Raw genomic sequence first — 27882 nt, 5'->3', positions numbered from 1 at the left:
TTATAGGCACAGATTTAGGAATGACAAGGAAATAGGGTACATGTCATATATATTTTACATTATTTTTTAAAACTATGTTACAAAACTATATGAATATTTTTTTATTTAATAATTACAAATTAAATGTACTGGTAAAATTATTTTATAGTGTATTAAATGCACAAGAAAATAAATGGTATGAAGAAAGTAGAATTTGAATGTAATATTTATTTTGTATTAGATGACCTTCTAATTTCGTGTCTTTTCATTTATTTTTGCTTTATTACAACTTATTTTTTGGCATATGTGTATTCAATATTATTTTTGATTTGTATATGTTTTTATCTTTGTAATGGTGTGCCTTCTTGACCAGGACAACTATAAAAATACATTTTAATCTCAAGGGTAAATAAATAAATAAAATTGATACAAATGTTTAAATTTAAAAAAAGATTAATTTCATATGAACGTCAAATATTATTATTTATTAGTAGACTTATTTGTTCTGAAACCTGACAAGCTGAAATAAAAATGCATATAAAATTATATTTTACGCAGTATTATTTAATCGGAAAATCAATTTTAAAGCAGTCAAACAAGTAATATTCAATAGGTTTTTTACAGAATAATGTATTTTAACAACCTCCCAGATTTTATTTAACAGTGCTTTCAATTAGAAATCAACTCAAGCATTTTCCACTAAATCATTAATTTGGGATACCAACACTCAGTTGGGCTCATTGCCTCATTGCCTCCAAATGATGATGATGATGTAACCTACTAAAATTCAGTGAAACTGTTTAATTAAAATATAGAGATTAAACTACAAGATACTATTTTTAAAAATGTTCTTTGACTTGTAAACGATAGAAAACAAATGACCTTGACAAAATACTGTTATTGCAATTAATATACATTTTAAATAATAGAAAACTAAATAAATACCTATATAAACATTATTTTCTTGTCATATATTATATTGCAAAAATGTGTTATAAAACCAATTCTTTTGCTCTACTCTCAAAATGACTGTGTGACTATACCCAAACTCATCACTTATTAGGAGAATTATAAACACAAGCTCACATAGTGAAGTTCATCTTTTTTATTTAAAGACAAGGATACAAAGAAGGTCATGTACATTTTGCGAGGCAACAAAACAAAATAAATAAATAATGAAAAATAAATATGAAATAAAGAAGACTTGGTTTATAATATCACTTTGGTGTAAAATGTGAAGAAATTATTACGAGACAAAAAACATAAATGCCTGCAAAAAGTGTAGTGCCTGTTTTAGCACCGCCTTGTACCTAAAGCAACTCTAACAGTGCTGATGTTCATTAAAAAAACAAAACAGTGGACTCAACTCCTTGTGATCACATACCAGTCATGCAGTAATAAGAATGAAATATTTCAGAACAAAGACTAAGAGCGCCCACCAGTGTTGAAAATATATATGAAATCAGCATCATGATATTAGCAATGTGTACTTCGTAGTGCTTTCCAAAGAAAAAATGATTCTTTGTATTAGTTGTTATAAGTATTTCTGATTCCTTTAGTGTTTAATTATTGTCACACTGACTGTGAGATTTAAAAAACATATATAAGTGCTTGTTAAATTAATAAATGCAATATGGGAAGAATGTAAAACAGTGTCATCAATGGAAAGTTGAATATTTCATTTGATCAACTGTAATTAAATGATTGTAAATTTTAAGAAAGCCTAGAAATAATAAAGAAAAAAAAATTAAGTTCTAAATCACTCTGCTATTTCAGACAAAAAGACCTGCCTTTAAAATGCTATGTACTGTACTGTTTTGGCATTAATAACATATTAATATTTTCTATCACAACAGAAGGTCAATAGGTCAAGCTATCATTCAGTTTCAGTAGGAAATATTTAGACAGTGATATTTTTTCAGTTATAATTTTTTACAACAGATTTGAGATGAAATTGAAGTCTTTAAAGCTTTTATGTCTTTGAGTAATTACAGCGATGTTCATTTACAGTCCCCTGTCTTCAGAGGCACCATGTAATTGTAAAAATTATTGTAATCATAATTAAAATAAAAATCATCATTTTAGATTTTGGCCTTTCTATTCTTGAAGCCGATAAAGTCTACCCTTGTGAAGTCTTCCAGATACAGACTAGCCAGTCAATGACAGTGACACGGAAAAGCTTGTGCGCTGTTCTACTGCTAATGTCTTCTGTGGCTCACCAGTATCTTTATTTTCATATATGCATCATACTGTTGATTTCGCAAATCCTAATGTTGCTGTTATATCTGCAATAGAGTTGTTTTTGCCACCTATCCAACATTCATCTCTGTTGATTCCAAGTTCACACGCATCATTCAAAATCCAAATGCTGCATTTGAAATCAACTTAGGAGCTTTTAACTGTTTAACTAATGCAAAAAATAATGAAAGAATAGTTTACACCTGTCCATGAAAAAGGTCCATTGAGCAAATTACCTTTAGTTCCCTGGAAAAAACTAAAAGGGGGCAAAAGCTTAAGAAGCTGTAATTCCTAATTCCTTGGATTTCAATACCCTCAAAAAAATTCAGGGAGTCAGCAAATTAATCCCACAATGGTCACAAAACTTTAAACACCTTGAATAATGCAAATCATGTCAGTGCTTAATATATATTCATATATGGTCCTCTGATGCAAATGTAAAATATTTGGAATATTCATCAAATTAACAGTTAGCATGATGTTTTATGCGCTGAAGCACAGGTAGGATGTTGGTACAAACCTCTTTATCCAACTCTTGCATGAACAGCAGAACTCTGTTTATTTCCATAGGAAATATAGTGAACTAAACAGCATCAGATCAGCCTCTGCACAGACAAATCCAACCCTTACAGAATGAGCTTTGTGCTTCTGGTGCGTGATACTACTCTACATGATGGTCTTGATGCAGAAAGTGAGACTGATGAGGGACAGAAAGTACAGATCGCGAAGCTCCCACTGTTCTTAAACGAGAGAGAGAGAGCGAGAGACAGAAGAAGACAGTATGTAAGACTTTCATTTACTTTCTAGACATCTAAAATGTAATATTGTGAGTATATTACTATACTCACAATAACTTACTATACTACCATAAATAAAACTGAATTGAAATGAATCGCATCAAGACATAGATTATGGTTGTAAATAAAACTGTACCTCCTTCAACCACTTTTCCTCTAACAGCCACTTGCTAATTAAAGTTTTCCGAATTGTCCATTTGCCCCTGTGCAGCAGGTTCCACCAGTCGGCTGTATGAGTAGACCAGCATCATCTGCAATGGACAAAAAACGTTTTTTAAAGAAACGTTTATTCTCATGTTGAAGTGGAAGGTCGCTGAGAGAAAGATTGTCTGTTAGTTGGTGTCGTTATCATTTAGCAGTTGCTAAGCTGAGTTCAATTTTCAGTTCAATTCAATTTTATTTATACAGCGCCAAATTACAACAACAGTCGCCCTTAAGGCTCTTTATATTGTAAGTTAAAGACCCTACAATAATACATACAGAGAAAAACCCAACAATCATATGACCCCCTATGAGCAAGCACTTTGGCGACAGTGAGAAGGAAAAACTCCCTTTTAACAGGAAGAAACCTCCAACAGAACCAGGCTCAGGGAGGAGCAGCCATATGCTGAGACCAGTTGAGGTGAGAGAAGGAAGACAGGATAGAAGACATGCTGTGGAGGAGAGCCAGTGATTAATCACAAGTATGATTTAAGAGAGGTTGCAGAGAGGTTGATTAACACATAGTGAGTGAGAAAGGTGACAGAAGAAGAAATACTCAGTGCATCATGGGAATCCCCCAGCAGCATATTGCAGCATAACTAAGGGAGGGTTCAGGGTCACCTGATCCAGCCCTAAATATATTCTTTATCAAAAAGGAAAGTTTGAAGCCTAATCTTAAAAGTAGAGATAGTGTCTGTGTCCTAAATCCAAACTGGAGTTTTACAGATGTGATTTGAAGCGGGAATGTTTCATTTGGGTTCATTTGGTAGTATCTGTAAAAGTTTAAATATTTTAAAGAACTGAACATTTGATGCTGTGATAACTGAGAAACTACATCGGATGTGTCAGGGAGGTAGAGCTCCATGTTTTTCACAGAGAAAATAATGAAAGAAAGGTCTGTGAAGAACTGATGGAGTAAATTTGGTTGTTTTTGCCTTGTTTTGTGTTGTTTGCTTCTAAACATTTGGGTTTCATAACAAGTGAGCCTGTACTTCATTAAAAGGATATTGTTGTGCTTGCTTGTTACCTAATCCAGTTGCTGCTGGCTAGACATGCCAACGTGCATCTCCTTTTCTTAACTTAAAACCTATTTTTAGGTTTTTATTTGTTCTAAACAGATAGTCACTGATGAGAAACATCACTTTTTGACATAAAACAGAAATGCACGTTTGCACACTTTGTGGGTCTCAATTTTAGAAACGGGTTAATTTTATACACATTAGTGCAAGAACAAGGTTTGCGTAAAAAAGGAATGTGATGATTAATCATTATGTTCTCAAGCTAGTAGCATTATTCATTCCTAATAAATGAAAAGTAGAGAGAAGTATTTAGGCAAAGTAAAGCAATACAAAAGCACAAATGTGTATTATGTATTATTTTTATTTTTATTATTTTTATGTAGGAAAAGAAGAGAAGCACATAACCTAAACCTTCCCAAATGTACTATTTACACTGTATAAAGAAAATTTCAAAAGCAAAAATATTGCAAATGAGTTTTCATGTTTTCATCATTTTATTTTTTCAGGTTTTGCCCTCAATATAAATACAATTCCTTTCAGTCAACAGTTTACACTTAACCTCTGACAGGATGCCTTATGGTTTTGTCATTGTAATTGTTGCCTACCGTTAGCAGGACCAGCAGTACCGTCATCATCCCCATCATGACATACATGTTCTCGGTAAGGCCTCCAGCCCACAGTGGGCCCAGAATGGTGGCTAGACCCCCCACTGAACGACGTATTCCCTGACTGAAACCTGCAAAATACCCCACACAGCACAAAACGGTTTAAAGGGCTTACTTATATGGTTATTATAAGGCCTTAAAATGTGCAGTCAGTTTCACTGATATACTAATTTTTTCCCCCGAAACAACCTCAGAACCCTGTCATGCCTTTGCTTGTCCAGTAGATGGTGCAGTTTCTCACCTTGTGTTTTCTCAGCTGTAATTTTGGAAAACAGAGAAACCTGCGCAACAGACACAAACGGCAAACCCAAAATCTGCAGAAATACCCCAATGATGAACTCTGTCAGCTGCCATGCAAAGCCACCTAGAGAAAACACAAAACGTCAAAGGAAGGAAAAAGGTGAATAATATATATGACACATTTCGAAGATGGATTTTAGGAAAGCTTTTTTGAGGATTAAATATTATATATGTGTAAAAAGAAAGCATTACTTTGACTGTATCTCAGTGGGAGACCAAGGACCTAGTTCTACATGTGAAAATGCTCCGTCCAGATGAACAGCATTCATTAGAGTTAGATGCTAAAGCAAAAAACAAACAAATAAAAAAATAATAATTTCCAGTTGAGTCTAACCTAGAGGCTTAGCCAAGAAGATGAGGCACCAGACACAGGAGATGTTGCACATGCACAGACCAATGGCAAGGATCACCCGTTCTGTCACATGGCGGCTCAGCCAGCGCACAAACAGGAAGCCGGCGATCACCACTACACCACCAAGAAAGTACATCACGCTGTTCTCCAGCTCCCCAAAGTTGAAATATTTCTGCGTCAGAGGAGTCACCATGGTCTGAGGACACAACCCGTTAAATCCTTCAGTCTCATCATGTTTGTTGGCAAGATAAAACTTAGTTTGTATGCTCTCACAGGGTTTAAAATGATTAAAAATCAAGAAAAGATATATTGAAAACAGATCATTTAATTTGTATGTGAGTTTCAATCTGCACCTCCAGCGCTGTCTGATTGAAAAAGGTGACAAACTGGGCAGCCAGCAGCACAATCACCTCTTCTCTCAGGAACTCTGATACAAAGAAACCGAAACATGTAGACAAAACATGAAAACGCAGGAAAGAGACATTGGTCAACAGCAAAGTCAGAGAGAAGGGGGACAAAAATCTATTTCATAACCAGGAGGTTCAGAAACAACAACAACAACAAACAAACTGTGCTACTTCACTTGTAAGAGATATATTTTGCACATTCCAAGGCTGATAAAACTAAGACGCTTTGTAGCGAGAAGGCAATCCAATCTGTTTAAGAAGAGGATAGAAGAAGAGATGAACAAACAGGCAAGGCACCCAGCAATAATCATGTGAATCACTGACCTCGAGATATGCTGAAATTCTTAAAGACACCCGAAGACTCTGCTGGTGAAACAGGAGAGTCAGGTGAAGGATTCGGATTCAGCGTAGTGTTCCTGGGTGGACTGGAAGCCACGACAGAGCCGTAGGACCCCATCAGCTCCTGAGACACTATTAGGGGCTTTCCCTCTTCATCGCTCTCTTCTTCGTCTTCCACGAGGCTTTTCTCATTCTCTTCCTCTTGGTTCTTTCGCGTCATACTATCCCTGGCTTTCCTCTTCTCAACGGGTGGTAGGTCCACAGTCAGGAAAACAACCACGAATTGAAGGAGAATCCACAGCAGACACATAAACAGCTGCAAGGGATGGATGAACAAGGTCACTGCTCTCCACAGATGGAGGCAAAAAAAATGCGTGAAAAATGTAAAACACCTTATTATAATGCATACTGACATGTTTTAAATCTTACCCCGGGCGCAGTGTATTTATTGATTACAAAAGGACCCAGGTGGAAATCACACAACCTCAGAAAGATGTTAAATGCTGGACCTGTGTTAAACAAAGGATACTACATGAATATTATCCACCTAAAACCATTAAGATTTATAATAACTAAACAATCTTTAATGTTTGTCACAAGAAAGCAAACAAGCACTGACCAATCACAAGTCCAGCCTGCCGACATGCCATGAAAGCAGCAAATACAGTGGCACGGTCCTCTGGGGCCGTGCTTCTGGTTAAGAAGCCAAAGATGGACGAGCTAACGCCTGCACCGATGCCTGGGAAACAAACAAACCAACTAAAAACCAAAAACATCAACTTGGGCTACTCTTTTCCAGGTAAAACTGTTTTTTGTAAAGTGGGAAAAAAGATAAGAAATCATGTTTCACTAACAGTCAAGTGACAGGAGTGATTTAGAAACAACAAAGAAAAGCACGTGTTTTTTATTTAACATGGCATTCAGTTATCCTAAATGGTCACAAATGGCATATTGTGTTAACAGTTGCAAGTTTTAAATGTTAAAAGCATAATTAATTGGAAAAAAAATGTTTTTTTTCACTTATGTTGGGACAGGTGAAATGTATTTGGCTTATTGAGTCACCAGAACTTTGGGTGTTTCAGCCTCAAACTAGCCAAGAAAATAAATTTTTGAAGACTTTGAGGAACTGCAAGAAATGAAGATAAAACAGCAAAAACCGATAAACCAGAAAACAAGTTTCTACTCTGACAAACAGACACCTTACACGTCTTCAACTTCTCTTAACAGCTCTATTAAGTGACTCCCACGAATGTCTTGGTTAAGAGAGGGATTTGTACGGGATAAAGGAATGCTATCACTTTTTGCAGTACAAGCCGTACCATTGAATGTTCATTTATTGGAGCCACATGGAGCCAATTTCCTCCTACAATGGGACAATGACCCAAAACACAGCTCCAAATAAGAACTGTGAACATGAACTATTTAGACAAGAAGGAAACAGTTGGCATTCTTGAAATATCTCCAGATTACCCCAACAAAGTGACAGCAGTTATGCAACTATTATGTCCAACCTCGACAAAGTCTTAACAATGTCTCATATCCAGTTCATAACACACTCAGTGGCTGCAAACTCAGCAGTATATTTCACCAAACATACCTTAAGACTCAATTTAAAGTAGCTTGTAAACAGAACGCAGTGTTGAACTTTGAAACACTATTAGTGACCTACAAGTTAAGGATTTACGAGTGTCAATGGAAACTATCACAAAGGCAGGGACTATATTTTGCAGTAAATGATGTATCCCAGTATTTTCTAATTACTGAAGTACTTTCAGTCTAAAACTTTTATAATCAAGTTTTTTAAACTGTTCTAAACTAACATGCTTTTCGGAATGACTAACATATTTGTAGTCATTAAATCCACAACATGATTCTCAGTTCTACGTTTACTTATTATAGACTCACCTGCTACCAGTCTGCTTGACAGCAGAAGCCACTTTGAGTATCCCATCAAGTACATAAAATTACCTGTAAAAAAAGATAAAAAGTAAATATGGAATCGACTTAAATAATTGTCATAAGATTTGAATAAAAAACTATGTTTGGTTTCTTGTACAAAAGAAGTACCCAGTATAACTGGGGTTCAAACGTGAATCCTATTTGAAGGATTGCTGAGTGTTAGAAAATATGCAAGACCTGTGGACTCACCAACTATCTCAAAGATGTTGGCAAACAATATGATCTTCTTTGTTGATCGGGTTCTGTCGGACCAGTGGCCAAACAGTGGTCCAGACAGTAGGCCACTCAGACTGAATGCTGACAGGACCAATCCCAGAAAGTAAGGTGCTGCATCCAGAGTCTGCAAGAAACGCCATATTGTGGGCAAAATTACAGCTGTGGATAGAGAAGAGAGGGGAAATTTGTTTTTTATTTTACCATTAAGAAATCATACATATTTGATTCATCACAGTCTGAAAACTAAAAGACAAAAGATGGATACATCACGCTGTTATTGCTTAGAGCTTTATTTATCACACAGGCAAAGGATAATGCTGACCAAATGTAATCCAAAATTCAATTACTGGGCCAGATGGCACACAATAAAGCACGCTCTCTGAGAATTCCAGAGAAAATTACTACTCAAATCCTTGTTGTTCAGGGATATGGCCCTGACAGAGATAACTGTGTGTGGAAGTGACAAAACTAAAAGCTCCAAAACTGAATGTTTCTTTTTCATAAACTTTAGGAATTTATCATTTATTTGTATATTTATATATTGCTCGTCAGGAAAAAGCAAAACCTCTGTATCTGTACATAATTCAATAATCTCTCTTTTTCATTTCTTTGTCTATAAACAGCCTCTATACAGCACCACAGTGGAATCAAATAAACATGATTTGATTGAAGCACAGACCTAAATTACAGCCGATTTTTATACCTAATGTACCATTTTTAGAAGTGAAAAGGTACATAGTAGCTGACTGACTGATAAGCAGTTTCACTGCCAGGTGAGGCCTATTCCCTCGTTACATCAGGACAAACTAAGCTGATAAAATCAAAGAAAATATCTGGTTCATTCTTAAAAAGAATGAATGAATTAGCTCAAAAAAAGAAACCCAAAAGGCCCGAAAGACCACAGAAGGGGAGGTAGGTCTGTGTCTGTCAAAATCTACAATCAAGAGACACCTTCTGATTGTTAAACCCCTCTGTATTAACAATCAGGCTGTCAGTGGAACTAGGTCAGTCGTGCTTACTGATGATGTGACTGCTGATAGAAGTAGCAGTAGCACATTCAGCAAAATGCTGCAAACTGATTGGACAGCGGCTGACAGTGCAAATGGATAGTGAAACAAAGCATACTGCAATACCAAACCAAGAGCTTCTGAAGGCAAAGAAATGCCATATTCCTCAGTGGCCAAGTCAGTCATCTGATCTCACCCCAACAGAGCATGGTTTTACAAAACTGGAGGTAGAAAGACTCACAACAAGGCCTGTCAGAGCATCTTGAGGAAGGAAACACAGCGTTTGGTGATGTCTATAGTTTCTACACTCCAGGAAGCATTTTCATTCAAATATATGTATGATTGCAAGATATTAAAAATAATGTTTCTTTTCCCAATTAATCATTAGCATTTGAAAATAGATGGCTAAACATGGCTGCAATTCTTAATCAGTTAATTATTATTTTGGTAAAACCCCTTGAATTAAAGCTGGAAGTCTACACTTCAGTCACATCATGAATGTTTGATTTAAAATCAACTAAAGTGGAGCAGAGTCCAAAAACGTATTGACCTAACTGTGTAAAGCGATTTGCTTGATGCATATAGCTGAAACCTTGTTGGCTAGTTGGTTTTCCAGGCTGTTCACAACTACTCATCCAGTTAGTCAACTGCATTCTTTCCTCACACTGGTGTAGTTGCTTTAATTATCTGTCCCACATTTGAGAATTATTTACTCTACATGGCAGTTATTTCACATCAACTATGCGTTAATTCACCCTTTTTGCAAGAGGTTAGTTAAGTTCATTGACTTTGATTTGTGGTTGCCACATTGCTCCTAACCTGTTCTTATGTATAGACGTCTTAAAGGTGGAAGTTTTTAAACACATTTGGATTACGCAATGGTTTCACAGGGCACACCTGTATTCATGTCTGTTGTCAGTTGTTCTTTTGACTGTATTTTTAAAGTGACTGTGACCGAGTTGCGATAATGGCTTAAGATGTTTGCATAAAGACAATGATGATGTCCAACCAGTTAAATTCAGCTTGATTTTTTTTTATATATATATATATATAGCGTCAAATACAAAAAAATAACAGTCAACTCAATATGTCTGTGAAGGTTCTCAGTCATCCAGGTCATCGTAGTCTAAGGAGCTTGGAAAGAAAAGCGTCTGGACTTCTTTAAGTTGCTTGAAGACGTTTCACCTCTCATCCGAGAAGCTTCTTCAGTTCTAAGGTCAAATGGCCGAGAGTCCCAGATTTAAACCCAGTGGGAGTATCCCCCCAAAGAGGGACAAAGGACCCCCTGGTGATCCTCTAATCACATGAGCCAAGGTGTGAAAGCGGGTGTGGGTCCCACCGAGAAGAAGCTTCTCGGATGAGAGGTGAAACGTCTTCAAGCAACTTAAAGAAGTCCAGACGCTTTTCTTTCCAAGCTCCTTAGTCAACTCAATACACTTTATATTGCAATAATAATACATAATAGAAAACCCTTAAAATCAGATGGCCCTGGGAAGGAAAAACTTCCTTTTAACTAGAAGAATTCTCCAGAAGCACCAGCCTCAGGGAGGGGTGGCAAGCTGCTGAGACCGGTTGGGGTGAGGGGAAGAAGATGTGCAGTTAAATATTCAATGTCAAACTGTAGTGTAGATGATCCTATTTTACATTAATCACTCTTAAATAAACACAGGTGATCTGCAAACATTAAGTGAACTACAAGTAAAACCACTGGTGTTAAAATACTTAACCAACTGTTCAGTTTGCTGTGATCAAGCTCCAGCCTCAGCACCTAGCTAGTGTTTCCCTTGAAAATTTGAAGTCCAAGTGTAAATTAACTGCTTAAGATTTTAGGTCAACTTAACCTTGTAACTCCTTGGGAGTTGCCCAATATTGTCGCAAAGTAAAGCAAAAATCTTTTCTACCTGAGATTTTCCTTCAGTAATCAGTTATTTCCTTGTTTGTTCTCACAGTCATGTGGGGTGTTATCAAGTGCTCCAATCATGCTGGACTGAGTCACTTATATACATTTGGGTCACAGGTTATCTCACGCTTCGCCTGGTTGTACTCGATGGTTCTGTGCTATGGTCTCATCTGGTGAAACATATTTATTATTTCCACAGGAACAGTTTTCTTACACATTTTGCTAAGTCCTGTGCTTTGTTGGAGATTGTTCAAGTAGTTCCATTTTTAGGCACTAACTCATCAATGGAGGCTGACACACGTGGATCTTACTCACAGATCAGCCTGGGGTTCTCTCATTACTGCGCACACCAGGGAACATAAATGTATGGTGACGCAATGATATTGCAATATTTTTACATCACATAAAGATTTACACTGATATTATCGCCTTACCTTTGAGTTTGCCCAATACTATCCTTCCTCCCTGCAGCTGTCAGACTGTACAATCAAAACTTCTCCCAACAAACATAGATGTTTACATCAGTGCTGTAGCAACTTCTACTGTTATAACTGCACATTACTTTTCTCAGCTTATATATACACTAACTTATTGGAAGTTACATGTCTACTTTTTAATGAACAGGTACAATACACAATCTGCACTTTTCTAATTATTCTAAATATTCTTAACTATTTAAACATCTTTCAGTATCCTGCTCTGTTTGCACACCATCTGTACACTAATTTTAACAACTGTACTGTACTCTGCTCTGGTAACTATTGTCCATGATGTAAATATGTAAAAATTGTGTTTTTTGTTTTCTGTTCTGTGTCCTGTTCTTTTTGTATATGTGTGGGGTTTTTTTTTTGCTGCTGATACAACCAAATTTCCTCTTGTGGGACAATTAAGGGATTATTCTGTTCTATTCTACTACCTCAATCTTGCATCTCTGGACAATGAATTTCCTTTTTTCTGCTTTAGACTTTGGATGTCACCAGTTAATAGTGAAAACAATTTGCTGTTACAGAATCATAAAATTGATAACAACCTTATATTTGTACTTATTTTCACTTCATTTAAAGCTCACAATTGTATGGCTTGAAGCTTGGATTTATAATCTATTCTTTTACAGTTGTCTGTGTGTGTATTTATAACCGGTTAAGCTTATGGTACTTATAATGCAGTGTGTAACATAGAACTTTGTAGCACGGAACACAGAACATATTTTTTTTGTTAAATGCCAATGCAAATGTGGTAAATAAACACAGTGAAACATATTATTATGTCCAACTCTTCTAATAATTTGATTTTTATATATCCTATGCAATACATATACATCTTATATATTGGGATACTTATAAACATTTATGTTATCACAAATGCACTGTAGAGATGACCTTCATTGAAAATGTAGTCTTTTTTAATGTTTAATATATTCGCACACATTGTTAAATAGACTGTAGTAAACATGATATGAAGGGGATATGGGTATATATAAAATAAAGAAATTACCTGTTTTGAAAAATCCTTTTGTCTCTTTATGACTCATGCGTCATTGCACCTACATTATAATTAAAACGGTCCATTTTGTTCACTTAAAATATCTTATAGAACTGTTTTGTTGCAATTGTTACAATTTCTTTGTCATTGTCATCTACCCATGTTTACCCCATTCAATAACAAGTCTTACCATATTCCACGCCGCTAAGAAGAAAAATAAGTCCAATGGTGATAAATGTCAGCTTCTTTTCCCGTCTGTTATCCATTATGTCTGACTGCTGAATTCTTCTTTCTGTATGACTTCAAACATACATTTCCCTTCTTGTCTCCCTACCAAACACCGCCGACATAATGCCTAGAGCAGTGCTTCCAATTACAGAAAACAGCTGGAGAATGCTTCAAATAGCAGAGCATACTGTTCCTGAACAGCGTTTGCAAGGCTAATATCACTTATATCGTATGGAAAACTCGTGTTTTCGTCATGATTAAAGTTCATTCCTATGTAAAAAGTCTGTAATTAAACCAGCCGGGCGAATGCTCCGCAATGATTGATGCTAGCCGTAGCTTACTAAACACTCGCCCTCAAACTGCCAAAAGCGAGGCAGTGGGGAAACAACCAATCACAGCAGCTCGCAGTTTAAAGCCATCCTACACAACTTCCGGTTTCCCGCACCTTGACAGTCGTAACCGCTGAAACTTCAACTGCTTTCATAGATTGAATAATAAACGCACACATTAGAGTATAAGGTTTGTTTTGTTTTTTTCCCCTCTTCTTCTTTCTGTTGCAAGACCATTTAACAAGATACATGATGGTAGTGCTGTGCGATACTGCAGATTTTGGTATCGATCTGATACAAAAAAATACAAGGCGAGCATTGCCGATACCAATACCGATACTTTCAACTTTTAAGGGTAGCTTATGAAGGGAAGAGCAGAGTGCCATGATTTATGACATTAATCATTATCATCTTTCAAATTCTATAAATATTAATACAACAAAACATGCCTTTCAGTGTTTCATTTTTGAAAAAGTTTTTTTTCCTGTTTTTTGGAGACCTGAAATGTAAATGTGGCCTTTTGTACCTCCACCTCTAGTTTTAAGCCTCACGTAGGTGAATCAAGACTCTTTTTGATTTCTTAAATTTGTTGTGGAAGCACCATCTAAATAAAGTTTTTTTTATATCTATAGATGACCAGGATAGAACTTCACTTCTTGCTTATATGCGCATTATTAGACAACCTGTTGGACTGAGTATTAATTTCACTAATGAGTGTGGATTCAATCATGCTGATTAATGCAGTTTAGGAGTAGAAGAGACCGCAGGCAGGTTGAAGTGGGGGGAGATGAGTGTCAGGGGTGATTTGTGACAGGAGGCTAGCAGCAAGGGTGAAAAAGAAGGTTTATAAGACGAGAGTGAGACCTGCTATGATGTATAACTTTGGACAGTGGCACTGACATAAACCTGGAGCTGGAAAAGCTAAAATTTTCATAGAGAGTGACCGGGATGGACAAGCTAGGAAATGAGTGTATCAGAGGGAGAGCTCACGTCAAGTCTTTTGGAGATGAAGTTAGAGAGACACGGGATGATGAGGGATAGTGGATTTGTTAAACAAAGGATGTTGAAAACGGAGATGCCAAGCAGGAGGAAAAGCGGAAGACCTCCGAGAAGTTACATCGTTCCTTTATTGCATCACTAAACTCAAGTCTGAGTCAGACAAAAATGTTCCCCATCTTGTGACTTCCATTAGAAGAAAAACCTGCATTCCATACAAAAAGCTGCCTGTGTACACTTGATTAAATTTTCTGTCTCTCGTGTGTTCACATTTTAGTTTGTTGGCATGTAGAACATTTGCCCGTCACACTGTGAAGTCCCACACATGAGGTAGGGTTACATTATTTAAAGTTGCTAAATCTTCCTTTTAGTTTCCTAAAACTAAAAGGAAGTTTTAAAGTTTCCTAATCTTTAGGCATTAATTATGTGTGCTTCTCCTTTTACATATGCTTAAGGTTTTGCTCTGTGGTTGTGGATCCCTTGTTGCCTCCTGTGCAGTCAGAATGACATCAGCCAACATGGATTCTTGCTGTTGTGAGTAGGTAGGCTGAGGATAAGTGGCCCATTTTGGGTCTGCAGGGGGAATGAATGGAGCCAAAAACTGCAACAGATTTATTGGAACTGTAATTACAAACCTGAAAGTTCACTGTTCTCTGACCTACTTAATTCAATTAGCACTGTTTCTTTATAGAACCATCTTCCATCCCAATTATAGCTGCACACATGATGCCTGTGTAATAATGTTAGACTCACCCTTCTTGTCGAGTACAAGGATAATTAAATGTTTGTTTGATAGCAGCTGCTAAGATATAAGGAAATAAACATAAGAATAAACATGCCAGTGTGTATAAAAGAAAACTTTATTTACAGTTTGTCTGCAGGTGGAGTCGCTAGCTGTTCTTATGTGCCACAGTGTTTAGTCTTTAGTCCATCCTGATGGAGGAATGAGAATCAACAAAATAAAAGTTTCCAACAGCCTCCTTGTAGATTCTCCAGACCTGAAAATATGCATGTTTTCAGTACTCAGTTCAGTATAATTTTAAGGTTGACTGGTGAATCATGGGTGGGTGACCACAGGTGTGTTTTAGAAGGCCAGCTTCTTCATGAGCAGGTAGACCCTGGAGTCCACTTCAAAGCCATGAAGATTGTTGGCATCCCCCTGTAGCCTCATGAGGAGGCCTCCATAAGACACATAAGCAGAGCTGAAACAAGAAGAACACACAACAAATTGAAATAGCACAAACCAACAGCAGAGTTTGGAAAGGTTATCACACAGGCAAATTCAAATGGTATCTCATTTCCATAAATAGTTTCACAGAAAGGTCATCTTCTCTGTTTCAAACACAGTTTTGTTCCAGCAGGTTATGAATTTCAGTAAATACATGACATATAGTCATTTTCAGAAAACTAAGCACTTCACTTACAGACGTGTGGCAGCTTCTGTTGAAGTTTCATCGCCCTCAATCTTGTAAACTTTCCCATACATCACATAATCAAACTGGTCTGCTCTGGAAATTTAAACAAAGTGGAATGAGTGTGAAAGTAATTTTCTAAATTATAGGCGTAAGAAAGTACTAACGATGTTATTATTGTTAAAAATGCCAACAAAACAGCATTTTTTGGCTAGAGTTACACAAATTAAAACTTTAAATTGGAAGCAGTTGTCTTACCTAGACGGTCTGTCATCCTGAGGATTGTACTCTCCATCGTCTGGTGTTCCATCTTCATATAACGTGCTGGCAATCACCAGTCTAAACTTGTCACCTTAATGAAAGAGGTATATTATAACAAACTGGCTTTATCATATTGTGCATTTGGACACTTTGAGTTACAGATGCAATTCTGACACATGGTTCTTCAAGGCTTTCGCTAAAGGTTTACTCATAGAGCTGGGTTCCTTTGGGTTGAGTAAATATTATACAGCTATTACACAACTCACCTGCACGTGAAAAAGTCAAATATTGAGAGAGTCAGGGGATACATTAACAAGCAATCATAGTTTTTTAAAAGTATTACAGTATAATCTTTACTTTTTAAGAGTGCCAGTTTATTCTGATGAAATATTCTAAAAAGCTAACATAGTCATTTGCTATAATTATAATGTATATAGGACCGGTTTACACCATTGTATTTGATACATATTAACAAACAAATGACTTCCAATTTTTAAAAAACACAAAAACACACAGGGACAAAAAAAAAGTTTTTTTCTTACCGAGATCAACAGGATAGATCTGAATGTTCACATCCAAGATGAGGTCCATCTTGAACGATTCACTTTCACAATGCAGGCGAGATACTGCAGATTAACAGTTGAAGAGTTTCTATTAGATAATTTATATGTTTGTATGTTTTTTGTTTTTTTTTAATTAAATGACGTTAAAGAAGATCAACAATAACTAAAATAATGCCTCTTGTTGATAATCAAAGTTAGACTGGCTCATGATTGGCCAGAAGTTGTGTTCTTGGATACTTGAAAGGTTTAATATTTAATATCAGATCCCTTTCCGCAACACATTTCCACTAAGAAGAACTGCACTTGGGTTCTAAATTAAACTTTATCTATATCAAGATCAAATTACGTTAAAAGAGTGTGGGTCAACGGCTAATAATCTGTCCGTTGTGTCTGAAATTACTAGTAGGGCAGTATAGACTAGAGATTTTTAAAACAAGCAATTATCTGTTGGTTGGTGTTATAATTTCACATTTTTCTTAATATTTCACACACCTCTGTCAAACTTCTTGCCATCTGGATCGATATCTTTTACATCAAAAATATCCTCAAAAAGAATTCCAGCCATCTCTCTCCAAGTCTGTCAGCCTGTAAAAAGAGGGAAAATAAAGACAAAAACACGAAATGAAGCCACATTTATTAGACTAAAACCGTTACTAAGACTTGAAACCCACCCTGGCAGTACAAGAAACACACTTCACTGAAATTCACAGAAACTTGTGTTTGCTTGTGTTTTTCCCCCGTCTATTCTTCTAACTACATCTGAAAAATCCTAACCACCAATGACCCATTAATGAGACAACTGTGTATCACAACTTAAAAAAACTTTCAAGCCTTAATATTTCGTGCATTTGTTTTTGACCATGTAACAGTAATCTAACACCTGTTGTTGCTGAATCAGTTAGCCAAAGTATTAAGGTCTTGAACTTTAGCATCTCTCATTCATGCTAATTGTTAGCCTTAGCATATTGGCCACACGATTGCAAAGACTTACCTCAAATACGATGAAGTTTTGATATTATACTGTAAATACAATGGCCTCGCGCTCACTCGGATTTTCAGTCTGCGACAGCGAGTATTTAATTTTGCGCTAGATGTCTTATTTAATCAAAATTTCATTCATTATTATCCCAAACAGACTGTACCGCGCAGAAACAATGTGCTCAACCTTTGACATACAAAGTGCTTCCGGTTTGAAATACGAAAAGGAAAAATATAAATGTAAACATATAACAAAATTAGATAAAGACTGATAGACGAATTTTTTCAACCACAGACAAAAAAATAAAACGTATAATTAAAAAAAATACCTGCCTATCTGCTCTTTCTCTACGTTAATATTAGAAAAATATATAGGTTTTCCAGCTAGTTTAAAAAGTAAGGGTTTTCATGAGATACCGTATTATTGTTATAAGGTTAAAAAGAGGAAAAGAAAATCACAATAATCTGCAAAGAATACCTATGAACCAAATAGCATCCTTTCGTCATTGTTTACGACATTTGCCTCTTCTTTCCAGTCTATTCGGTTGCTAGGTGTTTTTAGCGTCCTGTCTGTGTACTGTTGCTAGCGAATGGCTAACTAACTAACAACAGTTGCAACTCAAGACCACAAATCCTCACAAAAATGGACGGTTCTACGCGTGAGCGCCTCGGAAGGGTCAATGAAATGTATTCACCAAGTACCTGATATGCGAACGAGGTAATGATGTTAATGTGCTCTCTTTATGTCACATAACGTTAATTGATGAGCTAGCTTATTAGCTAGCTTGTGACATTTTGACGCAGTCTCTGATGTCTTACTGTGATGAAAATAATTCACTTTTAATGCAAATGTGCTTGAATTTTAGATTCTAAAGTAAAACTGCCAATCAGTCGTATCTCTGTAGATGTTTTCTCTCTCTCTCTCTCTCTCTCTCTCTCTCTCTCTCTCTCTCTCTGTGTTTGTGTGTGGAAGTTGCTCAAACGATTGTGCTGTCCAATTCAAACAGACCGCAAAATGCTAACTCGGAGCGAAAACGTTATTGAATGAAAGTTGGACTCTTTGCTGCCGGATATTTTGAAGCTTTTCGGTACTCACATGAGTTCCAGGGAGACAGCCAAGATGGGGGACATCTTGGCAAATGAAGCCGATCTTCTTGGGATGATTAAGGAGGTAGCACGTTTTTTTCCTGTAAACTGCTATATGCAAATCGCAGTGAGCATTAATAGAAGTGAAGTAATCGAAATGTACAACTTTCATATATAGTTTCTACAATAAATTATGCATAGATGACTGAAAGCATAGTTACATTTACTTCTTTGATTGAGGTGGTATGTCACGTGTGTTTATTTGTATTATTTTCTTTTCTTTGTAGTACCTTAAATTTGAGGAATTTGAAGAGACTCTTCACAGTTTTGAGAAGGAGTGCAAAAGGAAAGGCAAACTCGCCTCAAAACCTCGAGGGAATATGCTCAATGACTCAAAGACACGTGCCATTCAGGTACATTTTGATTTTTTGTGGAGGTGTGATGGAAAAATGTGGAAAAGACTATTTGACTACAAAATGCTAATTAACATGTAAATATTGCAACCTCAAAGCAAGTTTCAAATTGATGTATTTGTCTGTATTAATTGTAAAGATCTGTAATAGTCATGTACGTATCATGACTCAATTATTACTGTGCGATAAACCACAAAAAATGTGACTTTTGTAGAAAGACCTTCTAAGCTCATTTGATGATGGAGACCACAGGGTGTTCTTTGAACTGTGGACAGATAATATTCCCCCCAGAGTTAAAGACACTGATGCTGAGGCCCAGGGACTGGAGTTCTACCTTTACATCCACTTTACAATCTACCCACTGAGGAGGCACCCTGTAGAAAATGTATGTATTTATATGTGTATGTGTCTATTAATACTTATGTCATTATGTGCTGTTTTTCATATGTCCACTAAGCTGCGCCAAAGTCTTATTTTCCCCCCTTTGTGGCAACAGTTTTGTGGATCTCTTACAGTGTGAAATACCTTTCATCATGTAGTCAGTTGGAGTTTGAGTTCATTTATGTATACAGATTTTTAAAAAACCTTATGCTTCTTTTAGGAAAACATGCATTCATAATTGAAGATGTATTGCGTCTTCTTAAGTGACCCCTTAAGCTTACCAGATTTAGTTATTTATTTTTTAAAAATTTTGTTCATGAATTGTTTTTGATGGAAATCTCAAATCTACCTCAAGGACCGTGCTGAGTTTGAAGAGAGGGTTTCCTTCTTCAAGCAGTACCTGGAAACTCGAGGAGAAGCTCTGAGCCAGACCACAGAGTTTCTGCCTTACTATGCTTTGCCTTTTGTTCCCAATCCCACTGTCCACCCTTCTTTCAAAGAACTGTTCCAGGTATTACACTTATAGAATATTACCTTGCTTTTTACCATCTAGTACAGTTACTAAGTCACACTGTGAGAATGAACATCACCATATTTCATATTTAACTTGTGTTTTATGTTTTTAGGTTTCCTGGATGCCAAAATTGAGAGATAAGCTGGAGCAGTTCCTGTCAGTGATACTTAAGCCATCTAACAGCCCAAGGCTGATGACTTTATATGTATCCTTCTACTGTGCCTCACTAATGAGCCATTGCTGGGAAAACCATCAGAGTACAGATGTATAAATGGATTTGTGTCTGTCTTGTTTTAATTTCAGTGAGATGGCATTAGCGACAAATCCAACAGGATGGCATCTCAAACTAATAGTCACAAAATTCATATTTTCATTCATTGCACAAACCCACGTGACAGGTAAACGGTTGTCAAGTAAAATGTAACTTTTGTCAATTAAATTCTCAATTCCAGCTTTTTACATAAACAGATTATTAGGTTAGGTAGTTTTAACAGCCTTCATTGAAGATTATAAAACTTAGCAAACAGTAAAAATCAAGCTATTTCGTTGAGGGAATGTATGATGTGTAGAACATAAACCCATGAGGAGCAAAGAATTTGCCTTCTTTAGCTGGACTGCACATTTAAATGTAGAATAAAAATGTATTCTGTAGGTGAATAAGGAATTCTTTAACAACCAGTCTCTTGTAACATGTTTGATCATGTGACAACCTGAGAGGTGGACCACGAAGAGAGACTGACGGTTTAGTGAGTTATGTTGAACTAAAAGTCAGTTTCGATTTAAAATAATCTAGAATTGCCACATTTTTACTTACTTACTACTTACTGTAAAGTTACAGTAATTCTAACTGTGCACTTTTTTTGGAGAACGCACACACAATCTGAAACACAAAACCCGGCTTAAAAGAGAAAGTTGATAACAACCGTCGTGACAACCATTGTCCCCAACTGGGGTTCTAGATTTTGTCAAGTCAGCTGATGCACAGAAAGAAACAAAGTTATCCTAACCTCAGAGTAGAAGGGCAGGCAAAGGTAATGGAATTATTGGGATACTGGAAACCCACCACATAGACTTTGCTGAGTACATGTTTGTGAAACTAAACTGGCCAACTTTCAAAGCTTTGTAAAATAAAAAGCTGTGGGCTAAAAAAAATGTTTCTAGTGTATACAAAATTAACACCAAAAGTGGGAACATTTGAGCATCAGTGTTTTTTGGCTCAGCCAATTAGTAACATTTACATGTGCTTACATGACATTTATAGGGTACTTAAGTGAAAGTAGGAGCACAACCAGTTGTCGTTGTTTGTTGTCTGCTGCCTGGGGTGCATGCACATCTGGGGTCCATTCTTCGTACCTCGCTAAGTAAGTTAGCCGGATTTGATTGTTGACGATTTCGCGTGATCTTGGATCATTCGGTTCTCCGAAGCTCATCCGGGACTTGCTGTCATAGCAACAGATCCGTAATCGTAAACCTGCTTGGGAGCAGGCTTACTTTATGTAAACAGGATTAGATCGCGGCCACTCAGGTATGTCCGCTTCATTTATACGAAAGGAACAGCGATATTTCGCCACTGTTTTACCAGAAATAAATATTATCAATGTAACTAAAGATAATGCAGCATGTGATTCTGTTATTGATTTCATACAGATGCATACAGGTCATTTCCGAAAAAAAAGGGAAATGTACTATTAATCATTCTATGTCATGTAGTAGATTATGTCAGATGTAATTCATATTTTAGAGTAGTAATAGTAAATTACTACGTGCAATCAAGATGAGAGACCACGGCTATAAAAGCGAAGGTGGATTTGGGAAGTCTGTCGCAGCCATGTCCTGTCCGTTTGTACGCGAGCAACCCATTGCGGAAGGTGCAAGATTGATAAGGAGGGTTTTCAGAATTCAGCGTATATTGCGGGATAGACGGGATCCTTTAGCTCAGCGCGACAGTGTGCTCATAGAGAGATATCGATTCTCCCGTGAGGGTATTATTTTCTCTCTCTCTCTCTCTCTCTCTCTCTCTCGCTCTCTCTCTCTATAGATAGATAGATAGATAGATATCTCCCAACTTACTGTGCATGCTTCAGTCACCCCTTGCATGGAAACAGGTAAAAGTGATGGAGTGTTATGTCAAACTACACACAAAAAACCCCACAATGTCAATAAATGTCACAGTACAAAAAGGGGTGTGACGAGGTGGTGCAGGACCACCACCTGTCTTTATTTGCTCTGCCCTTTTCTTGGTTGCTGTTATAAACAAACAAACAGATTATTTCAGTCTTATTTTATTATTTTTATTTTAGTCTCTTTTCAAGAGACTAAAAGCAATATAAGCGATAAATATTACCATTCTGTAGAATATTCTTATATTTCACTTTTACTTGTTCCCATGTTCTAGTGGGTCCTGTTGTGGCTCTAATGTGAAAGAGGATATGATGTAATATAATATAATGTGGTATAATATAATATCACATGATATAATGTAATATCATGGATCACTTACGAGTTTAATTTGTCAGCAACTTTCTGCCAGCCCTCTCTCCTTGCTTTTGCAGCCTTTGCAGTGTTCTCCTGCGTTTTAATTAGACTCTGAAACTCCTGATATCCCTCAATCAAGAGTTCTTGGTCTGCTGCCGTGAAATACTGAGCGCGCTCCTTCCACATCTTCGCTGACCAATCAGAGGGTTGCCGATCAATGTTTCTACTATCGATGCGTAGCCCCTTTTAAGCCACCCAGTGATCTCAGATTACTTCATCCAGCTATACTAATCGTCAACAACAGGTGTGTTCGGAGAACCGGATTAGCGAGCTCAAAGTTAGCGCGATGATTTGATCTTGGATGTGTCATTTGATCTTGGATGTAGTAAGCGAGGTACGAAGAACGGACCCCTGGTATGTTGTAATGTAAAGTCTGTGCTGCTTTCAGGAAAACAGATGTCCGCATGGACCATGCTCAGCATCTCATGATGAAATTTGCGTCACTTGGACTCAAGCGGACACAGGAAGCATAACTGTGGCTTCAGATATTAACTAGTTACATCTGCAGTCCTTTTACTAATTATTTCATTTGTATGTAATTCTGGATGAACCCATTAACAAGGGAATAAATACAGGAGAAATGTTTGATTTGTCTCTAAGTATGTGATCTTTAACCAGCTTCATGCAGAAGGAGAGTGGAAGGAGTACTAAAGGTAATTACCCCATCACAGAGTCTACCTTTTCGTGCATTGCAGTTTGCAGTTCTTCACCCCTACCTCAACGAATATGTGCTATAATTTTTGGCTTTCTTTCAACTTTTCATAATCTCAAAGGGAACAAAGGTTCAAGGCCACACCTGCTCATTAATCAGTAGTGGTCAACTAATACTACAGATAAAGAAGTCATATCAGCGTCACCCATTATACATCTGTTTGCCTAGGGTTTTTTGCTTGATTCATTTGTCTAATGTGGAAAGTATTATTTACGTAATAACACTTACAGTGCTCTCACTAATGGATAAAAAACATTATGTTAAATATTGATAAAGGTTAGTAGAAAAGTCAATGCTGAGATTGGTGTTGAAGAGGTTGATTAAAAATGGCATTTCAGAATATTGTTTAATTTTTAAATTATTTTCTTGACATCTCAAAGGATAACAGGCATTTTCACCTAATGCATGTAAGCCAGTGTTGGTTTCTGCAGTCTCCGTCTTTTTCTGTTTGTTTGGGTGAATGCACAGAGGCCACGCAGCAGTTACAGCTCCAGCTGGCTGAATCGGATCGCCGCATCACCAGCTACGGACGGAAGTTCAACAAGATGCAAGCTGACTACCATAACCTGATTGGAATCACTGCTGAGTTGGTTGACTCATTGGAGGCCACAGTCAGCGGAAAGATGGTAGGGCAGGCTAATTGTGGGACAAACAAGCATACATTCTGTCAGACGTGCAACAGATACGGAGTACATAAGTGTGGCACGAGTTAGAAAAGAATGCGTGCACACAGAAAAAAAAACAAAAATTTTGCATATGCAAAGTCCAGTGGTGTGCATGTGAGCGCCAACAAGAAAATGTTTTGATGCGCAAAATGGATTAAAAATATATATGAAAAGATTTTAATATTTGGAAAACAGGAATACACTCTTAGTACCCTGCTCTTCTCGCACAAACAGTATTTTAAAGCTCAGGGGAGCGTGCCTTGTTTTTGCAGATCTCCCCCGAGTACCTGCAGAATGTGTGTGTTCGCCTGTTCAGCAGCCAGATGAGACAGAGTGTGGTGCAGAGCACGGACTTCACCAGGCCAGGCACTGTGAGTTGCAGCACACAGTCTTAGCTCTATTCCTTCCCTCTTCTTCACGCCTCAGAATAGTAACAACAACACCTGGCCCCAACTTAATGTGATTTCATTGAAGCATAGAATATGCATAGCAGACGGTGAGGAGATAAAAGCCACAATCGGGGAAAAGTGCACTTAAGGAGTGTTTGCATTCTGTACAAAAAGACATCTTTGTTCTTTTTATGTAAGCTGTGTAGTCATTCTCTTGTGTGCATGCTAGAGTGAGTGGTTCCTGGATCCTGGAGTTGAATAAATACAGTCATTGTTGGAAAGTCAAATGTACACGACACAAATTTCCAATAACCAGTCACAGACATTTACGTAATCATCTGCCTTGGAAATGTAACTGTGTTTCTCCCATAAAGACGACATTTAAAGGTGTCCAGACGGGTCAGAGTTACATTAAATCTTAAATCCTTGCTGCTGTTATTCAGCCTCTTTTTCTGCCTCTTTTGTGCCACCGATAATCAAAAGGCTGTAAAAAAGCTCCCAACTGACCTAAAAAACTGTCCACAGCTTGACAATCATGCTTGCTGTCAGCGGCCTTCATTGTGGTGTTGACCTCTGGCTTGTGAAATCTTGTTTCTTTCTATTTGAACTGAACAACATTTTTTCTGTGTTTTGTGTGTGTGTTTTTTTTTTTGTTTTTGTTTTTTTTTTGCTTGTGTGATGCTTTTGTCCCCAAAGGGATATTACTCTATGAGTCCCTATGATGATGGCTATGTAAGTTTCATATATTTTCATCTTTACATTTCCTTATTGCTCAGGTCCCCAGTTCTCATCTAGTTTCTGCCTCGGTGTCTCCCTTTTTCCTCCTGTTATTGTCTTTATGTCCTTCATGACCTCCTAACATATTTCTTCATCACACCCTCCTGACTATATGTGCATTCCCACTAGATTGTCCCAGTTTAAAAGTATGTTTGGCTTTATTTGCAGTAAGGATGACACCTTTTGTCAGACCACTTGTTATGGCAAACACAAACGCCTCTCAGGGCATACGTCATCATGACATTCACTCGCTCCCAAAAGATGACAGTCATTGTTCCTCCTCTCAACTCTCATTTTAGCTTTTAGCTCTCAACTTATCTCTCAGTTTCATTTTTCTTCTCTTATGCTTATTGTTATTTTTTGTTTTGTTCGTTTTTTAGATTATAGCCATATAAAATGACAGAACAAGAATGGCCATCACAGGGTGCTTTGATTTAAAAGGATTACTCGCGTGCTCGGGTTCTCAAACAGGACAGGTTATATTACAGCTATTTGAAAGGCAGCAACAAGAACACTTCATGTAGGATTCTTAACAACCTTAAAAACAGGCACTCAGGGTCAACATATCAAATTTGCTGTTTTTAGTTATAGTTACACATTAAAAAATGAGCAACCACAGCTAGTAAACTTTACTTTAAACCACTGTTACATAGTGGTTTAAAGCTAAGCAGGTCAACATACCTGCTCAGCTTCATAAAGTATTTTTGAGGATAGTATTTTTTCTCATTTAGGCTTGCTAGTTTAATGTATGTGAGTGCAAGGCCATAATTTATCCTCAGTATCAGAGTCTTTGCCTTTGTACATTATCAATCTTTCTTTTATTGCTGTTGGGACCAAGACATAAAGTCTTGTAGTTAGACAATAGCATCAACAATCCATGATTTTTGGTTGTAACCACAGTGTAAAAACAGATCTAAATATCCTGAAGACACACTGAAAAGATGAAAAAACATAAAAAGCATTTTGATGCATTCTCAATCATCCAGGAAAGTAAATCTCCAAAAGTTGAATCTGTTCATCTGGACGTAGCGTTTTGTGGGAGAAACGTTTCGTCACTCATCCAAGTGACTTCTTCAGTCTCAGCTGACTGCAGGTTTCCCCAAACCTTATAAACAGTACATTTGCATAATGACTGAAACCAGCCCACTGAAGGAACAATGGGCTGGGAGGTCAGTTCCTTAATCATAATTATGCAAATTCCCATGACCATTGATCAACAATCACTGACCAAAACCCACTGATCAAAGAACACTGATCAATGGCCATGAGTACCATTGACAGAGAGTTGGGGAATGGCTGCAATCACAGCGTTGTAAGATGGCGAAAGATGTACCCTTAGTCCCCCTCCTCGATTCAGAGATGGTCTTTCCCTCTTCACGTAAATGGCCTCCTTGACTCCGCGCTCAAACCAGCGTTCCTCCCTGTCCAGGATGTGTACATCCTCATCATTGAAAGAGTGTCCACTGGCCTGTAGGTGTAAATAAACTGCAGAGTCCTGGCCTGATGAGGTTGCTCTTCTGTGTTGTGCCATCCGCTTCGCTAGAGGTTGTTTGGTTTCCCCGATGTATAAATCCTGGCAATCCTCCTGGCACTTAACAACGTACACTATGTTACTCTGTTTGTGTCGGGGGACCCGATCCTTGGGATGGACAAGTTTTTGGCGCAGCGTGTTTTGGGGTTTACAAGCCACAGAGACACGGTGTTTAGAAAAAATGCGTCTCAACTGTTCCGATACTCCTGACACATATGGGATCACTACAGGTTTTCGCCTGGGCAGCGGTTGTCCTTCTCTCCTGGATCGACTGGAGCTTTCTTTAGGTGCCTTTCCCGCTTTGACAAAAGTCCAGCTGGGATAACCACATTTACTCAGGGCCTTCTTGATGTGATGTTCTTCTGCTTGCCTGGCCGCTGTGTCAGTGGGGATGGTGTTTGCTCTGTGTTGTAGCGTCCTGATGACACCCAGTTTGTGCTCCAGTGGATGATGAGAGTCAAACCTTAGATACTGATCCGTATGTGTAGGTTTACGGTACACGTCAGCTTTTAGATGTCCCCCATTACTGATGGAAATCTCACAGTCTAAGAAGGCTAACCTGCCACTTTTCATATCCTCCCTGGTGAATTTGATGTGTCGGTCCACCGAGTTAATGTGATCCGTGAAATGTAGTACGTCCTGAGATTTGATTTTCACCCAGGTGTCATCCACATATCTGAACCAATGGCTTGGTGGTGTTCCAGGGTAGGATAGCAAAGCCCTCTTTTCCACTTCTTCCATGTACAAATTGGCCACGATGGGTGAAACTGGGGAGCCCATGGCACACCCATGTTTCTGCCTGTAGAACTGACCCTTGTATGTGAAGTAGGTGGAATGAAGACACAGTTCCAAAAGCAAACACACTTGGTCGATGCTGAGAGTGGTCCTGTTGCTGAGGTTGGTGTCATCCTGTAATCTCTTACGGACTACCTCCAACGCTTCCGTGACTGGGATGCAAGTGAAGAGAGATGTAACGTCGTACGAGATCAGTGTTCTTTGATCAGTGGGTTTTGGTCAGTGATTGTTGATCAATGGTCATGGGAATTTGCATAATTATGATTAAGGAACTGACCTCCCAGCCCATTGTTCCTTCAGTGGGCTGGTTTCAGTCATTATGCAAATGTACTGTTTATAAGGTTTGGGGAAACCTGCAGTCAGCTGAGACTGAAGAAGTCACTTGGATGAGTGACGAAACGTTTCTCCCACAAAACGCTACGTCCAGATGAACAGATTCAACTTTTGGAGATAAAA

General features: G+C 37.6%; 3 protein-coding genes across 4 annotated transcripts in view; 1 reads left to right on the top strand and 2 right to left on the bottom strand.

Annotated features, from left to right (window-relative positions):
• Nucleotides 1-1069: 1069 nt before the first annotated feature.
• On the bottom strand, nucleotides 1070-13429 carry mfsd8l1 (major facilitator superfamily domain containing 8-like 1). 2 transcript variants are annotated; one of them, XM_063496151.1, is made up of 12 exons: nucleotides 13052-13429; nucleotides 8446-8631; nucleotides 8203-8265; nucleotides 6917-7036; nucleotides 6727-6806; nucleotides 6283-6613; nucleotides 5905-5978; nucleotides 5534-5747; nucleotides 5141-5263; nucleotides 4840-4970; nucleotides 3151-3265; nucleotides 1070-2957 (listed from the first exon to the last, which is right to left on the bottom strand). In XM_063496151.1, the coding sequence occupies exons 1-11, from the start codon at nucleotides 13125-13127 to the stop codon at nucleotides 3185-3187; spliced, it is 1479 nt and encodes a 492-aa protein (XP_063352221.1). In that variant the 5' UTR covers nucleotides 13128-13429; the 3' UTR covers nucleotides 1070-2957; nucleotides 3151-3184. The 2 variants fall into 2 exon arrangements, with proteins under 2 accessions (XP_063352221.1, XP_063352222.1); XM_063496152.1 differs by having other exon boundaries at nucleotides 1070-2952.
• A 1502-nt stretch (nucleotides 13430-14931) lies between these two features.
• The window catches only part of LOC134643304 (lisH domain-containing protein ARMC9), a 35491-nt gene continuing 22540 nt past the window's right edge, over nucleotides 14932-27882 (top strand). The window contains exons 1-11 of the mRNA XM_063495606.1: nucleotides 14932-14948; nucleotides 18165-18346; nucleotides 18636-18799; nucleotides 19002-19127; nucleotides 19342-19512; nucleotides 19864-20019; nucleotides 20135-20227; nucleotides 23186-23210; nucleotides 23738-23895; nucleotides 24207-24305; nucleotides 25020-25055. Coding sequence (XP_063351676.1) covers nucleotides 18725-18799; nucleotides 19002-19127; nucleotides 19342-19512; nucleotides 19864-20019; nucleotides 20135-20227; nucleotides 23186-23210; nucleotides 23738-23895; nucleotides 24207-24305; nucleotides 25020-25055 — 939 coding nt within the window. The 5' untranslated portion in view covers nucleotides 14932-14948; nucleotides 18165-18346; nucleotides 18636-18724. The remainder of the gene's footprint in view (nucleotides 14949-18164; nucleotides 18347-18635; nucleotides 18800-19001; nucleotides 19128-19341; nucleotides 19513-19863; nucleotides 20020-20134; nucleotides 20228-23185; nucleotides 23211-23737; nucleotides 23896-24206; nucleotides 24306-25019; nucleotides 25056-27882) is intronic.
• On the bottom strand, nucleotides 15257-17816 carry polr2h (RNA polymerase II, I and III subunit H). Its single transcript, XM_063495547.1, has 6 exons — nucleotides 17642-17816; nucleotides 17143-17235; nucleotides 16630-16713; nucleotides 16085-16178; nucleotides 15839-15922; nucleotides 15257-15616 (listed from the first exon to the last, which is right to left on the bottom strand). Exons 2-6 carry the CDS (start codon nucleotides 17213-17215, stop codon nucleotides 15499-15501), a joined length of 453 nt encoding a protein of 150 aa, XP_063351617.1. The 5' UTR covers nucleotides 17216-17235; nucleotides 17642-17816; the 3' UTR covers nucleotides 15257-15498.

Source organism: Pelmatolapia mariae, linkage group LG15, assembly GCF_036321145.2.
Source record: "Pelmatolapia mariae isolate MD_Pm_ZW linkage group LG15, Pm_UMD_F_2, whole genome shotgun sequence".
NCBI classification, from domain to species: domain Eukaryota; kingdom Metazoa; phylum Chordata; class Actinopteri; order Cichliformes; family Cichlidae; genus Pelmatolapia; species Pelmatolapia mariae.
Note: the sequence above shows the minus strand (reverse complement) of the source record. Positions and strands in the feature narration are given on the sequence as shown.